The sequence below is a fragment of the Mastigoproctus giganteus genome, chromosome 8, assembly GCF_048544385.1.
Source record: "Mastigoproctus giganteus isolate SK-2022 chromosome 8, ASM4854438v1, whole genome shotgun sequence".
In the NCBI taxonomy this organism is placed as follows: domain Eukaryota; kingdom Metazoa; phylum Arthropoda; class Arachnida; order Uropygi; family Thelyphonidae; genus Mastigoproctus; species Mastigoproctus giganteus.
This window is the reverse complement of record NC_143582.1, coordinates 152,824,815-152,841,844: the sequence shown is the minus strand read 5'-3', so window position 1 is coordinate 152,841,844 and position 17,030 is coordinate 152,824,815. Positions and strand designations below refer to the sequence as shown.

At 38.9% G+C, this 17,030-nt stretch overlaps 1 protein-coding gene across 4 annotated transcripts in view; it reads right to left on the bottom strand.

Moving 5' to 3' along the window:
* The window catches only part of Tbp (TATA binding protein), a 131,755-nt gene that overhangs the window by 89,056 nt on the left and 25,669 nt on the right, over nucleotides 1–17,030 (bottom strand). Inside the window, exon 2 of one of the 4 annotated variants that reach the window (XM_090379831.1) lies at nucleotides 11,863–11,867. The exons of 2 other annotated variants lie outside the window; for them this stretch is intronic. In XM_090379831.1, the coding sequence (XP_090235957.1) occupies nucleotides 11,863–11,867 (5 nt within the window). Of the gene's footprint in view, nucleotides 1–11,469; nucleotides 11,484–11,862; nucleotides 11,868–17,030 lie in introns of all 4 variants that reach the window. One more of the 4 variants, XM_090379830.1, reaches the window with a different exon arrangement.

Genomic DNA, 17,030 nt, shown 5'->3' with positions numbered 1-17,030 from the left:
GACTATGACCTTCCTATCTCTAGAAGAGATAGGAAGGTTCAGTAAATCATTGATAGGACACCATAAGCTTTCCTGGATGTCTGTTTATACTGCTCAGAAACTTCTGCCCATATCATCAATCCCAGTTCCCTTTCTTCCTCTACTGTTTTTAATTCAACCACACCAAGTGTATAATTTATTTTGGGGTTGCTATTCCCCACTAAAACATAGCGCCACTTTTGTGACCATTTTTGCAGTCTGTTCAAGTCATCCCGAAGGAGCACTGCTTGGCACTGATCATTAACGACTACAAATCTTTACATTGTTTGCAAAATTTCATATCATGCCTTCCTTCCCTTTGTCAACATCGTTTATGAAAATCAGAAACAACAGTGGTAAAAGAATCGATCTTTAGGGGGTCCAATCCTTGCATTACCCAATCTGAAAAATATCCATTAATCACAACTTTCTGCCCTCTAATCATCTATCTTAGAATCTTTCCAGTAGTCCCAACATGTTCCAGCTCATATAATAACCTCTCACAAGGGACTCAGTCAAATGTTTTGCTAAAAATCCAAATAAACTATATCAAAATTGTTCCCTACATTCAACCCATGAGTAACTGTGCCAAAACATCCTAATTGATAAGTTAGTTAAACATAATTTTCCCCTTAACAGAACCACGATGTGCGTACTTCAGAATGTCACATCTATCGAAAGTCCCTGGATTGCCCTCTTAATCACTGCCTCTAAGATTTTCACTACCACTGAAGTCAGACTAACTGGTCTGCAGTTACCAACTTTACTCTTAGAACTGCCTTTATGTATTGGCAATACATTGGCAACTCTCCTGAGTCCAAAAATGCCCTCATAATTAAACTCAATGGTTCAATACACTCTTTGGCAGCCTCCCTCAAAATTATTGGGTATATGTCATCAACTCCGGGACCCTTACTTGACTTTATGCTTGGAAGTTTTTCTAACAAACAGTCATCTGTAATTTGGAAATCACTAATTTCATGACTCAGCCTCCCTTGCACAGCCCTTTCTCAGCACGAAGATGCAAAGTACCTATTCAATTCATCAGCGACATCAGTTGGGTTGTCTAAGTTTTTCCCCACACCCAGTGCACAAGGGTCCAAGCTGATTTGCTTTTTTCTTCCTTGAATTTATATACATGAAAAATTCTTTGTCCCCATTCTTTGCTCTCTTAGCCAGTGCTTTCTCATATGCAGCCTTGGCATCCCTAACCTTGTTTGTGCGATGTCTCATTTCATAACACAACAGTGATGCAGAACACTGGCCTAGCTAACCACCAAGGACAATATAGCAATATCTAGATGGACTGTGCACAGGGCATTAGCTCATATAGGCTATGGCAGTCGTTGATCATCATAGATATCTGTGCTCAATGTGAGACATGAGAAACTGCACCTTGCATGGGCATGTCAGCACCACACCGGACCAATAACATTTTTGGTCCGTGCGGGACCAAAAATGTTACTGGTCAGGTTTGTATTTATTCAGGTTAGTGCGATGTCTCATTTCATAATGCAACAGTGATGCAGAACACAGGCCTAAATACAGCAATATCCAGATGGACTGTGCACAGGGCATTAGCTCGTATAGGCTATGGCAGTCATTGATCATCACAGATATCTGTGCTCAATGTGAGACATGAGAAACTGCACCTTGCATGGGCATGTCAGCACCAACACCGGCCCAATAACATGCGGAAATCTATCACTTGGTCTGATGAATCCTGTTTTTCACTTAACAAAAATATGTGGTGCTAACTTAATGACTTGTAAGACGAACTTTGTAAAAAAAAATTTGGTTAACTAAACGTTTGTAAAGGCTGAATATTGTTTTATCCACAGGTTTATGGGCCTTAACATACCAAAAATTTAAGCGCAAGTATTACAGGCATAGTTTTTAATATAAAAATCAAAGTATCTTGTTGTTAATTCATCATCCATCATCATCATCAGCCATTTTCAATCCACTGCAGGATGAAGGCCTCTACAGCAACTTTCCAGTTTCTTCTGTTTTGAGCACTGGCCATCCATTTACTACCCACAAACTCATGAATTTCATCTATCCATCTCCATCTTCCAGGTTTTCTTCTAGCTCCTCTTGGATACCATTCTGTTATTTTCTTAGTCCATCTGTCATCATGTCTTCGAGCTATGTGTCCTGCCCAAGACCATTTTAGTTCTTTAGTTTTGATAAGAATGTCCTTTACTTGAGCTTGCTGCCTAATCCATGTTTTACTCTTCTTATCTAATAGTCTGATTCCCAATATGATTCATTCCATTCTTCGCTGTGTAGTTCTCAGCTTCTCTTCCATTCTTTTCGTGAGTGTCCAAGTTTCACTTCCATAAGTCATGGTGGGGAGTATACGTTGGTTCATTATTTTACGTTTCAGACAAACTGGGATATTGCTCTTCAGTATGTGACTATATTTCCTGAATGCTATCCATCCAAAATTTATTCTTCTCTTGACTTACATCCATTTATTATTATTACAGCTAATAACTTGTCCCAGATAAGTATATGACTCTACCTTTTCAATTACTGCTCCTTCAATCATTATTTCCCTTTCTGTGGCATACTTGTTTCATCATTACTTTTGTTCATATTCATATAAACAAAAGTAATGATGAAACAAGTTTTTGTTCATAGCTATATTCATCTTTAGTCGAAAATCCTTACTAGCTGTGCATAACTGATTAAGATTTTCCTCTAATTCTTTGGGATCGTGGCTTATGACCACAATGTCATCTGCAAATCGTAAATGGGTTAGGTACTCTCTGTTCGCATTGACTCCTTTCTGTGACCAGTCTAATCTTCTGAAAGCTTCCTCAAGGGCAGCAGTAAACAGCTTCGGAGATATTGTCTCCTTGTCAAACTCCTTTCTCAATTTTAAATTTCCTACTGTCTTTGTCTAGTCTAATAAAGGAGGTAGCACTCTCATATATTTTCTTCAAAATCATAATATATGGGATATCTATGCCTTGTCTTTCCAGTGCCCGAAACATTGCCTTATGCTGTATGGAGTCAAATGCCTTTTCATAATCCACAAATGCCAGGCATAATGGTGTTTTATATTCATTTGCTTTTTCCATTAGCTGTGATATTACGTGAAGGTGATCCATAGTTGAGAATCCTGTCCTAAATCCAGCTTGCTCTTTCGGTTGATTCTCATCAAGTATTCTTTCTAATCTGTTAGTAATGACCCTTGTGAACAACTTGTAGATGTGGGATAACAAGCTAATTGGTCTATAATTTCCAATTTCTGATTTATCTCCTTTCTTATGCAGCAAAACTCCAATTGCATTATTCCACTCTTTAGGCATCACACCTTTTCTAATGCACTTTGTGAAGAGCCTTGCCAGTTTTTGTGTTATGTCTCTTCCTCCCAATTTTAACAACTCTACAGTAACTTCATCTTCCCCTGGGGCTTTCTGATTCTTCATTTTCTTCAATTTATTCTTCCTCATCAGGAAGAATATCGGGTATGTCATATGTGTTGCTACTTTGCAATCCATCTTCCCCACTGCTGGCATCATTCCCCTGCTCCTTGTATAATTCTTTATAGTAGTCTTCTGCTATTTGAATTATGCCTTCTCTGCTGTTTATAAGTACACCATTGCTATTCTTCTGTTTCAGTATCATTTGTCTTTCTGTATTACTGCTCATGGCTGCTGATTTAAATCCTTTGTTTTCCCTTAATGCTTGTTCTACTTTTCTTGTGTTAAATCTTCTTATTCCCTCTCCGAATCTCTTTCTAATGGCTTTGCATAACTCAGTATACTCAATTTTCTCCCTGTCAGTGTTTTTCTTGCTTTTCATATGTCGTCTTCGGTTCATCATGACGTGTTTCTTGACTAATTTTTTCTTCTTTGGATTTCTTTTTCCCTATAGTTAATTAAATTGTGTCAAATAAAAATTTCAACTAATAACTGTAAATTTAAGTGGAAAAAGGTAAAAAAAAAAAAAAAAGTTGAAATTATTTTGTTAAAATTAATACTTTCCTTCTCATACTTTCAAGCGATGGCTGGCACCTATACCGAAATTGCTATGCCACTGAATCCCAACATGGACAAGCTTATACAGTAAACTCTCGTAAGTGCCCGAGTCAAATGTTTTGCTAAAATCCAAATAAACTACTTTGAAATCGTTCCCTACATCTAGCACATGAATAACTGTGCTGAAACAACCTACTAAAAAAAAAAAAAAAAAAAAAATTTCTTGTTTATACTCCAGCATGACAACCAGGTCAGTGGAGTTTACAATAAATCACCAATACAAACATATTTAGCAGTCATGGGCTTGAACCCCGGTCTGCTCAAAGAGTGCATGCTATTGCACTCTCGCTCCTGACCACTTGGCTACATCAGGTCAGTTGATCTCAATGAACGGAATTTAAAACTGTCTGTGACCACTACTGTCATCCTTATGAAAGCAAAACCCTTTGCTTTGCCCTTGACAGTAGTTGCATCTTTATGAAAATCCCTCATCAATACATTGTGATCACTGGCACTGGATCTTTTATCTGCAGATTCTTACTGCATAAAGGGCTGATGCTGATAACCAGATCAAGAGTACAGTACTGTTTTCTCTTGTTGCCTCTCTAACATGCTGGTGCAGAAAAACAGAAAACCAATAAAAACTAAAAATGGCTTGCTACTACACATGTTGCAGTCAATATTTCGAAAGTTAAAATGTCTCATCATAAGACATTTTGACTTACTGGCTGACTGTGTGTATATTTTCATTATACTCTTGCAGTCATTATGCCTATAACACACCCCTACTCTCATTTTTATTTTCCCAGTGCATATATCATACCAAAGTGATTCAACATTATGCTAAACAACCATGACAAATGGATGCCCTGGCATATATTTTATGCCCTTTTTACCTAACAGCACAGCTCCTGTCCTTTCCCCCCTTGTCTGTTTGTATTTTCAGTCACACATATTGTAATTCTGCATCTCTTATTTCTTAGTTGTATTATGTCTTCAAAATCCCTACAATCTCCACGTGTGATTTCCTGACCAGTTATTTAAATTTAATTAATTTATTTACAATGCTCCTAGCTCCTAACAGGGAAATATTTATTTGTTTGTTAGATGAGGATCCCCGGGAGACCTTGTAATCCCCAATACGCTACTTTCTGGGCTGCTCCATATGAAAACAGAAGCAGTGTAAAAATCACACATCTGCCTGCAGCTGCTAATCTATTAGTCTATGTATCCCCTCCCAAGCTACCAGTTTTCTAACCCACTTAACAATGCCTCGATAACACATTAGCAAATATTCGTGAATGCCTGCCTTCATGCCTTCTATTTAAGTGTATCCCATCCCTATAAAAACAGTCTCTCCTGTTAATGAGCACAGACCACACTGAGAAAAATTCTATCCCATGAACCACGCACTCTCTTCAGGGACTAACTGATTGACAATACTCATATCACATACTTCCTCCTATTTCGTCCAAGCAGAATTGCAGCTAGCTTCAAATTTAATCCTAATTTGCAACTTTTTCTCAACATTATTCCATACTTGTTAAATATATTTAATTAATATCTAACAGAGCAGCAAAGATTCAATAAATTCTACGTTATAAGTAAATTAATTTAGAAATTGAAGATTTACCTCTATGTCTTGTAGACCACTTCAGTGCTGTTACTCTCCGTAGCTTTGGTCCTTGAGGTTGTCGGAGACATGATCTCAGATATGCCAGACAAGCTGTACTTGCTACCTGGGAGTCTAAAATGCTGATAGAACTGATATTCGCGTGACACTCAAGTCAAGTGGACACAATTTCGGCGAAGTCCGGATGTTCTATAAAATCCTCTGCTTGCACCTTCACAATGGTGGGACTGTTAGTAATCCTGGGTATAACCCCAGGATTAACCCCCAATGCACAAGCACACTGTGGGTGACCACCCAGGTGTGAACCAATGTAAACAGGGATCGAGGTGTGGCAACGACACCACATAGAGGAATGCCACCCCTCTGTGTTACCAAGCAATACTAGGTGGTAGATGACTCTCATCAAACGGTGCAATACCACCACTTTGCTTATTGGAGGCTTGCAGTGGTGGAACCCATGTTTAGTCTCCAGAGCTAAGTTCCGGTCAATCCCTTCCCCATCTCTTCCAACATGCAGTATGACTAATGCCTTTTGAAGTTATGATGGACATCATGGCGAGATCCAATCTTCCTTATATTTCGAAAGTACAACTCTAAAACGGTGTTGGCACGCCGACCGCTAGTTAGTACACCAGACCGGACCGGACCTATTGGTAACTCTTCAGGAGGCTTCTGGATCAGTTAGCATATAATCTTGCTATCTCTACTCTGCCAGATAGTGACTGGAGGGAGTCCGAGTAGGGTGTATGCAGGGGATATTGTCAAGGCCACATTATCTAACCCCAGGGGCTCACACCTGGTGAGTATGGGCTTGGCACACCCAGGGTCCTGATCTGGATATCATCATTCTTCTCTTTCTTGGTGATTCCTTTCTACTTCTGACTCTCTCTCTCTCTCTCTCTCTCTCTCTCTCTCTCTCTCTCTCTCTCTCTCTCTCTCTCAGAATAACTCAGGAATTTTTTTAGCTGGTGAGGCATAAGCCTCAAGCTTCCTTTCATCATCATCAGCCATTTTCAATCCACTGCAGGATGAAGGCCTCTCCAGCAACTTTCCAGTTCCTTCTGTTTTGAGCACTGACCACCCATTTACTACCCACAAACTCGTGAATTTCATCTATCCATCTCCACCTTTGTCTTCCAGGTTTTCTTCTAGCTCCTCTTGGATACCATTCTGTTATTTTCTTAGTCCATCTGTCATCATGTCTTCGAGCTATGTGTCCTGCCCAAGACCATTTTAGTTCTTTAGTTTTGATAAGAATGTCCTTTACTTGAGCTTGCTGCCTAATCCATGTGTTTCTCTTCTTATCTAACAGTCTGATTCCCAATATAATTCGTTCCATTCTTCGCTGTGTAGTTCTCAGCTTCTCTTCCATTCTTTTGGTAAGTGCCCAAGTTTCACTTCCATAAGTCATGGTGGGGAGTATACATTGGTTCATTATTTTACGTTTCAGACAAACTGGGATATTGCTCTTCAGTATGTGACTATATTTCCTGAATGCTATCCATCCAAAATTTATTCTTCTCTTGACTTCCATCCATTTATTATTATTACAGCTAATAACTTGTCCCAGATAAGTATATGACTCCACCTTTTCAATTACTGCTCCTTCAATCATTATTTCCCTTTCTGTGGCATACTTGTTCATCATTACTTTTGTTTTAGCCATATTCATCTTTAGTCCAAAATCCTTACTAACTGTGCATAACTGATTAAGATTTTCCTCTAATTCTTTGGGATCGTGACTTATGACCACAATGTCATCTGCAAATCGTAAATGGTTTAGGTACTCTCCATTCACATTGACTCCTTTCTGCGACCAGTCTAATCTTCTGAAAGCTTCCTCAAGGGCAGCAGTAAACAGCTTCGGAGATATTGTCTCCTTGTCAAACTCCTTTCTCAATTTTAAATTTCCTACTGTCTTTGTCTAGTCTAATAAAGGAGGTAGCACACTCATATATTTTCTTCAAAATCATAATATATGGGATATCTATGCCTTGTCTTTCCAGTGCCCGAAACAATGCCTTATGCTATATGGAGTCAAATGCCTTTTCATAATCCACAAATGCCAGGCATAATGGTGTTTTATATTCATTTGCTTTCTCCATTAGCTGTGATATTACGTGAAGGTGATCCATAGTTGAGAATCCGGTCCTAAAGGCCAGCTTGCTCTTTCGGTTGATTCTCATCAAGTATTCTTTCTAATCTGTTAGTAATGACTCTTGTGAACAACTTGTAGATGTGGGATAACAAGCTAATTGGTCTATAATTTCCAATTTCTGATTTATCTCCTTTCTTATGCAGCAAAACTATGATTGCATTATTTCACTGCTTAGGCGTCATACCTTTTCTAATGCACTTTGTGAAGAGCCGTGGCAGTTTTTGTGTTATGTCTCTTCCTCCCAATTTTAACAACTCTACAGTAACTTCATCTTCCCCCGGGGCTTTCTGATTCTTCATTTTCTTCAATGCATGTTCTACTTCATCAGGAAGAATATTGGGTATGTCGTATGTGTTGCTACTTTGCAATCCATCTTCCCCACTGCTGGCATCATTCCACTGCTCTTTGTATAATTCTCTATAGTAGTCTTCTGCTATTTGAATTATGCCTTCTCTGCTGTTTATAAGTACACCATCACTATTCTTCAGTTTCAGTATCATTTGTCTTTCTGTATTACTGCTCATGGCTGCTGATTTAAATCCTTTGGTTTCCCTTAATGCTTGTTCTACTTTTTTTGTGTTAAATCTTCTTATGTCCTCTCTGAGTCTCTTTCTAATGGCTTTGCATAACTCAGTATACTCAATTTTCTCCGTCAGTGTTTTTCTTGCTTTTCATTTGTCGTCTTTGGTTCATCGTGACAAGTGTTTCTTGACTAATTTTTTCTTCTTTGGATTTCTTTTTCCCTATAGGTTTCTTGGGCTTTATCACTTTCAAAAAGTTTTAATATACTTCGTCGATATCTTGGTCCTGAGCAGTCTGCAGAAGCTCAAACTTGTTCTTAAGTTCCAGTACATACTGCTTTTTCTCGTCTTCTGTTATCTCAAAGACCTTTGTATTATTTACTCGAGTCAGTTTTTTCCTTTCCTTTCCTACATCTATATCAAGTGTACATCTTACCATTCTGTGATCACTTCCAACATTTACCTTATTCAGGACGGTAACATCATTCACAATATATCTTCTGTTAGTGAGGATGAAGTCGATTTCATTAGTAGTTAATCCATTCGGACTTTTCCGTGTGTACTTTCTGTTAACCCTTTTCTTGGAAAAAGTGTTCATTACTGACAGTCCTTGAGATTCTGCAAATTCCACAAGTCTTTCACCTCTTTCATTTCTTTCACCAATTCCAAAATTTCCTATAGTTCCTCTTTCTGCGCTGTTTTGTCTTTTTCCAACCTTAGCATTGAAGTCTCCCATAATAATAGTGTAGTGGGTTTTCTGCTCATCTTGAAGACTCAATTTCGGTGTACATTTCTTCAACCTCTTCATCATCATGGCTCGATGTTGGTGCATAAATCATTATAATCTTTAGCTTGTACCTCTTAGAAATCTTGAGTATTAGTCTTGACACCCTTGGTGATGTACTTTTGAATTCCAAAATGTTGTTTTTAAAATCTTTATGGACCAGAAACCCAACTCCACCTTCACTCCTTTCACTTTCCATTGGTGTATAGCAGAAATTACTTTTCCAGCTCTAATATCCTGTCTTCACCGATGAGTGATCTTACGTTATAACAGGCCAGGTTCAGTTTCCGTGCATGGCAGCCTGGTCCTTTCATCATATGGCTATAAATAATAATAATGTCAAGGATCTAGGTATATTCTTACCATATCTATGCCATATCCAAAAATTTCATTACTTCATACAGCATGTCACCCGCCACTTTTCTTACTATTGAATACACCACGAATTGTCAAACTAATAGATTAAGCTTAGCTGCGAAAAGATTTAAACCTCCCAAACACTTCCTAGTTCATTTCACAAATATACGTGGTCCCAGTTCTAATCTCAATGTCCATTTCCACTTGCAGTCAGCCAAACCCCATGTACTTTTTCTGACAGAATCTCAGTTATCGGTTGATTCAATTACTGCTCATCTCACTTCCCAAATTATTCACTGCATGAATCCTTTCACCTCAAAGGTGGTACTGGTGCATATTTCCGTTCCGATATTCCCTGTCAGAGCATTGGTAATTTGGAATCTCCTCTTTTCGATCTTCTCTGGATTAAAATCTCTCTACCTCATTGTGTCAAATTCATGTTTTCTCTACCGTTCCCCCAATTCCACTAATCACTTGGAGCTGTTTGACTTCCTCTTTGCAACTTGACTTTCTCCAGCCCAACTTTCCAAACAGTGAGGTAATTTTCCTTGGTGATTTTAATGTTCCCAATTCCAGCTGGCTCCCATTTTCTAGTCACACCGACCCAGCTGGTCGAGACGCTGATTCTTTTGCAATTACTAATGACCTTGCACATTTTTTTCATTTATCTACAAGAATACCATACAATCCTAACCATGCAACCAACACATTTGATCTTTTTCTCACAAACAACCCTGCTAAGTACACAGTCGAAGCGAGTGGTCCTTTAGGCACATCAAATCATAACTTTCTGATTGTCTCTTCCCCAATGGAACCTTCATCTCATAGCTATTCCCAACCTCGTGTTGTTTGGCATTACAAGAATGCAAAATTGGATGACCTGTGAGATTTCTTTTCTTTTCCTTGGTCGGATTACTGTTTCAAAACTTCTGATGTCAACTTTTTGCTCAGATCGTGTAATTGAAATTATTCTTGTAGGAATGGAATCCTTTATCCCAACACTGCACTTTAAAATCTCATCCTTTTTATAAACCTTGGTTTTCCAATAAATGTACTAAGGCTGTTCAAGAGAAGATTGTTGCATATCGTAATTGGCTTGTTTCCAATTACGATATGCAACAGTTTCATTTTCTGCCTACACCAAAGTTTCATTTTCTGCCTACACCAAGGCTAGCAACAATTGTAAAGCAGTAACTAATCACTCCAAACTAGATTTTGAACAGGCTAAGAGTAGAAAACTTGCCTCTTGCTCAAATGGTAGCCGAGCATTCTGGTCTCTTGCCAAAGCTTTGGCCACAACTTCTGTCCATCTCTACTCCCACCTCTGTCAAAACCTGATGGTTCTGTTGTCACTTCAGCCAAGGATAAAGCTGACCTGCTAGCATCCCATTTTTCTTCCAACTCACGTATTAATGATATTGGTAAAACACCTCCCATTCCCAACACGCTCCATTCAATGCCTGCTGTGGTCTTCCATCAAAAGGCTGTTAGAAGGATTTTGACGAATCTTGATGCTAAGAAAGCTCCAATGGCATTTCTCCAACTGTTCTCAAAACCTGTGCTCCTGAACTTATTCCTGTTCTTTGTCACCTTTTTTTCACTTTCTTATTCCAAAGGTGTTTTCCTTCTGCTTGGAAATTTGCTCATATCCAGCCAGTTCCTAAAAAGGGTGACAAATCCCTCCCATCCAATTACTTCTACTCTTTCTACAGTAATGGAAAAATCAATTAACTGCCAACTCTTTAACTACCTAGAAACCTTCCAATTGATCAACGACCGCCAGTATGGATTCCGTCAGTGTCGATCCACTGGTGATATTCTGGCTTATGTTATCCATTTATGGACAAATTCAATGGAAAGGTTCGGGGAAACACAAGAAGTTGCTCTTGACATCTCAAAGGCTTTTGATCGTGTTTGGCATAAAGGTCTTCTAAACAAGCTTCCATCTTATGGTTTGCCAACTGTTTTTAGTAATTGGTTATCCAGTTTTCTCTCTGATCGCTCACTGAGGGTGATGGCTCTCTGTCTTTAACTTCTTCACTAATGCTGGTGTCCCTCAAGGTTCAGTTCTTTCTCCCACTCTTTTCCTCTTATATATTAATGACCTTCTTCCATTGATTGGAAATCCTATCCATAGTTTTGCTGATGATGGCACATTGCATTCCACTTACCATTTTGAGAAACCTTGCCCTGCTCAATCAGCTTTAACTTCTCGAATATCTGCTACCAATTCCTTAAATTCCGATCTCCAGTGGAGCAAAGAGAACTTAGTTGATTCCAATCCTTCTAAAACTCAGTCCTGTCTTATATCTCACAAAAAAGGATCCTTCTGCTCCTATTCTTATCTTTGGTGACACTCTGATTTCAAGGCAAGATGATATATCTCTTTTGGGGATTACCCTGACTTCTAATGTCTTGGCACAAGCACAATTACAAATATTGCTTCCTCTGCATCTAAAACACTTGGTTTTCTCTTTCACTCTCGGTGTTACGTTTCTTCCAAACAGCTCTTCACTCTGTACAAATTGCAAATTACCTCTACCATAGAGTATCATTCCACACACCTGGGGCAGTGACCCCAAAGCCTCTCAGGCTTATAGATTCCATTCTGAAGAGGGCAGTTAGGCTAATTAATGACTCATCTCTAACAGAGTCTCTCCACTCGCTGTCTCATAGATGTACTGTTTCTGTTACATGCCTTTTCTACAGATACTTCCCATGGACACCGCCACCAGCCAACATCCATTTACTGTCCAACTTCAAACTCACAGAACCAACTTTTCATCTTCTTCGTTTATACATTCCACTGTCGTTTTCTGGAACAACCTTCCTTCATACCTATTTCCTTAAAATTACAGTCTACAGAATTTCAAGTCTAATGTCAACAAATATCTTCTTTCATTTTCTCAACCTCCAACCCAAGCACGGTACTAAGTACTATAGGTTCTAATACCTCTCGTGTTTGGGGTTTTCATAAAAAAAAAAAAAAAAAAGTTCAATAATTATACAAATAGATTACATGTATTCCACTCCCTCGTAGACAAGATCAGTGACCCAACGCACCCCGGAATCGAATACCCGTGGACCCCAAAATACATTGAATCACCGCACCAAATCTTTGAGCGAAAGAATACAATACGTCCGTATCTTAAAAACAATTTCAATGGTTTGAGACCAAATAAATACATAGTGAATCCATACTCTTAATACTTTAAAAACTAATATTAAAGCATAAAAAAATTAAGAATCCTCTAAAACATTAAGAGACTAAAGAATTTTATTACTTCTCTGAAGCAGACAGGGTTTTTCAACCAGGGTCATGATCACAGGAAAGTGAAGAAACGGGTATTGTGAAGAATTTTATACTACAGTCAGTCCTCGTATAGCACGATAGTTGTGTTCCTAGAAACCCTCGTGCAATGCAAAATCATGCAATATAAACAACAGGCCCTATGGGAAAAATAGGGTTAGGTGCCGACCACCCAAGATTGAACACATATTTGTAACCAAAACATTACCAAACACAATAAATAATCGTAATAAAATACGTAAATATTTTATTACGTAATTAGATGCACTATCTAAGTCGTAAAAAATACTTTAATACTTACGTATTTTATTACGACTGTTACGTAATAAAATATTGCTAATGCTTTTGCTTCTATCTAAGCAAACTTTTTTTTTTGTTTGATTTTCTATCCAAACAGATGATAGCCGTTCCATCTCTTCCAATTCTTTGTCTTAATCTAATGGATTTTAATTACACTTTGAGTTGTTCCTATGAAAGTTGTTTTTATTTTCTCTGCATTCTTTATAATTCTCAGCGTTGCCTCATTTAGGCCTGTAACATGTGCAATATCATATGGTCTTTCGTTTCGCTCAAAGCGTTCCACAATTTCATATTTTTTCTCTATCGACAGAGGTGGACTGGCCATAAGCCTTACTGGGGAAACCCCAGTGGGCCAGAGGCCGGTGTGATTTTGGCCATAAACCATAGTATGAGGCCACTATTAATTTTCCGGGGTAAGAATTTTTGACCCAGTACGCCTCTGTTTATCGATATTGCTTTTGTTTTTCTCCCTGAATCTGCAGTGTCTTCACCAGGGCGCTTCCTTTTCACACCTTTTAAGTATTTTACTCATTTTTAGGGAATAAAGTACAATTACAAAACGAGCAGGCACGCTTGATACACATAAACAAAGCTGCGCGCATGTAGCAACTGATAAACAACACCGTAAAGGCAGACATACACTATTAACACCTCACATTTTACTAAAGCACATTTCTGGGGGTTACTACTATAAAACAATAAAAACAATTTCCAGTTGCATTTCTGCTAGTGGAATCTGTTATAAACTGGTAGTAAACTCGATCTAATTGCATTTGCGATTATACCGATAGCTGGAATTGTGTTGGTTTTTATGTTATTATGGTGAAATGTGTTTCCCCCTTCACTGATATAAAAAACAAATACATTTTCAGAATCTTCTCTTCATTCCTATCGTGTTGCGTTCGGTTGGGGTGATTCTGCGTTCGACTGCCATTTCTTGTAAACAAAAAGGTGAATTGTGCATAAGCGAATTCGGTTCGTGTTATATAAGATATCGTTCCCCCTATTTGTGAATCGTGTATGATCGAATTCATGTAGTGTAAACACGTGTTATACGAGGACTGATTGTATGGAGATTAGTTGCGATGTAGATTGACTGAACTTTGATGTAATTTAATTTCCAGTGTCTCCATATTTAATAGTTTGGTGTAATATGTTGGATGCTGAGAATTTTTTCTTCATTGTGGCCTTCACTGATGCGAGTTCTGAAGCCGAGGAGCGGGATGAGAGGACAGATGTTGAATGTTGTCTCATTCTCTTACTGAGTGTATGAGTGGATCCCTAGTATGAGGAGTTGCAGTCCTTGTAAGATACATTGTAGACTAAGTCTTTACATACCAACTAAGAAATATTGTTCAAGGTTTAGGCCAAAATGGATGTCAGATGAACTAATGAGGCATATGGCAGAGAAGAAAAATGCATGGGATACTTACAAATTAACACATGACACAGAAGCCTATGATAGATACAAGTTGATATGCAACCAAGTTACAAAGGAGGTTAGGCAGGCAAAGGCAGATTACGAGAAATCCTTGGCAAGGGATGCAAAGAAAAACAGCAAAGAGTTCTTTACTTATGTTAACTCTAGAAGGAAGGGGATGAATCAGATTGGTCCACTTGATATTGATGGGTCAACTGTTGATGATCCTGCTCAGGTAGCTAACAAACTAAATGAATATTTTGCATCGACATTCACACATGAGGAGTTATTCAGCAAGGGGAATGCCAGAGGTGTATTCAACTCTAGCAGTAAGCTACAGAATCTTGAAATAACTGGGAGTAAAGTGGAGGAGAAACTGTTGAAGATAAACACAAGAAAGGCACCCGGGGTGGATGGGATCTATCCAGTTATATTAAAGAAGGCAGCAAAGGAAGTAAGCAAACCCTTAGCCATAATTATGACAGCTTCCTTGGACTCAGGGGAGGTACCCATAGACTGGAAATGTGTAAATGTGACCCCAATTCACAAAGGAGGATCAAAGGCTGACACAAGTAATTATAGACCTGTGAGCTTAACTTCTGTTCCAGGAAAATTAATGGAGGCACTGGTTAAAGAAGCACTGCAGGATCATTTAGACAAGACTTCAGTTATAGCTCAGACACAGCATGGTTTTGCTAAGGGGAAGTCTTGCCTGACCAACTTGATTGGATATTATGATGCAGTCACAAAAGAACTGGATGCAGGGAATAACTTTGATATTATATACTTGGATCTTAGAAAGGCTTTTGATACTGTTGCACATGGAAGACTGCTACACAAATTGGAGCAGTGTGACATTGGAGTCAAATTGCTGCTATGGATAAAGGGGTGGTTGAGGGGGAGAAGACAGAGAGTGGTAATCAATGGACACTGCTCATCGTGGACTAATGTTATTAGTGGAGTCCCTCAGGGCTCAGTGTTGGGTCCATTATTGTTTTCTGTATTTATAAATGATATTGATGATGGTATATCAAGCTTAATGTCCAAGTTTGCAGATGATACAAAAGTTGGCAGGGTTGTCAAGGACACTACTGACACTATGCTGCTGCAACAGGATCTGGAAAGGTTGAGCAGATGGGCTGAGCGGTGGCAAATGAAGTTTAACATTGACAAATGTAAAGTACTACACATGGGAAACAGCAACCCCAGAGCAACGTATCAACTCTGTGGTACTACACTGACAGTGGTAGAGAATGAAAGGGACTTGGGGGTGGTTGTGCAGGCAGATATGAAGTTCTCTGAGCAGTGCAGACGGGCTGCAAGAGTAGCTCATGGAGTATTGTCAATGATATACAGGAATTTTTCCAGCAGGGATAAGGAGGTGATTATTCCATTGTATAAGGCAATGGTCAGGCCACACCTAGAGTACTGTATACAGGTCTGGAGGCCTCATTTCAAGAAGGATGTAGAGCTGCTGGAAAGAGTACAGAGAAGGGTAACAAGATTAGTGAATGGAACAAAGGGGTGCTCTTACGAAGAAAGGCTTAAGTTTTGCAAATTACAGTGTCTGGAGACTAGGCACCAGCGAGGTGATCTGATAGAGGTGTATAAAGCCTTGAATGGTTTAAGCATGCTCAATGCTGATGGGATTCTTCCTCTAGCTCAGAAAAATCACCTGAGAGGGCATAAATTCAAATTGAGGAAAGACAGATGTAGGATAGACGTGAGGAAATTTGCCTTTAGCCAGCGGGTGGTTGGTTGGTGGAACAGACTTCCATCCCTTGTGGTGGAGGTTGATAGCCTAAATAAGTTTAAGGCTCAGCTGGACAGGTATTTGGAACGAACAGAGGGGTGAAGTGGAAGTGGGGGTTTTTTTTTTTTTTTTTTTGGCTGATGCTGCATAAGCTTGCTTTCTTGCATCAAATGCCTCTACTAATGCTAATGTCATTTAATTGGAATGTGGAAGATGATTGGACTTCGTTGTTTTTTAGGGCAGCATGTAGTTTCGTTGTGGGTTTGGCTATGATTTTGAATTTGCATCTTTAAAAATACTATTTAGTTCTTTGAACCATTGTTCAATATATGGTAAAGCAATAAATTATTTTTTTTATGTTATAATTGTTGATAACAGGGGAGGTGTTGCGTAATCTGTTTTTTTTTGCTTGTCTCCTTATTTCTTTTATAATAGGTAGGGGGCAGGGGCAGAGCTACCGTATAGCAAAAGTAAGCAAAGCCTAGGGGCCCTACTTCACCAGAGCCCATAAACAGATGCAAGTATGTAGGTGGTAGATGACTTTCATCAACCGGTGAAATACCACCACTTTGCTTATTGGAGGCTTGAAGTGGTGAAACCCATTTTTAGTCTCTAGAACAAAGTTTCCGGCATTCCTCTCCCCTCATACTTCTCCTTCCCATGCACGGTACTAAGTACTATAGGTTTTGATACCTTTCGTGTTTGCGGTTTTCATAAAAAAAAAAGGGGGGCTGCTCCTACTATGCTAGGGCCTATAGACAGATGCAACATGTAATGAAAATAT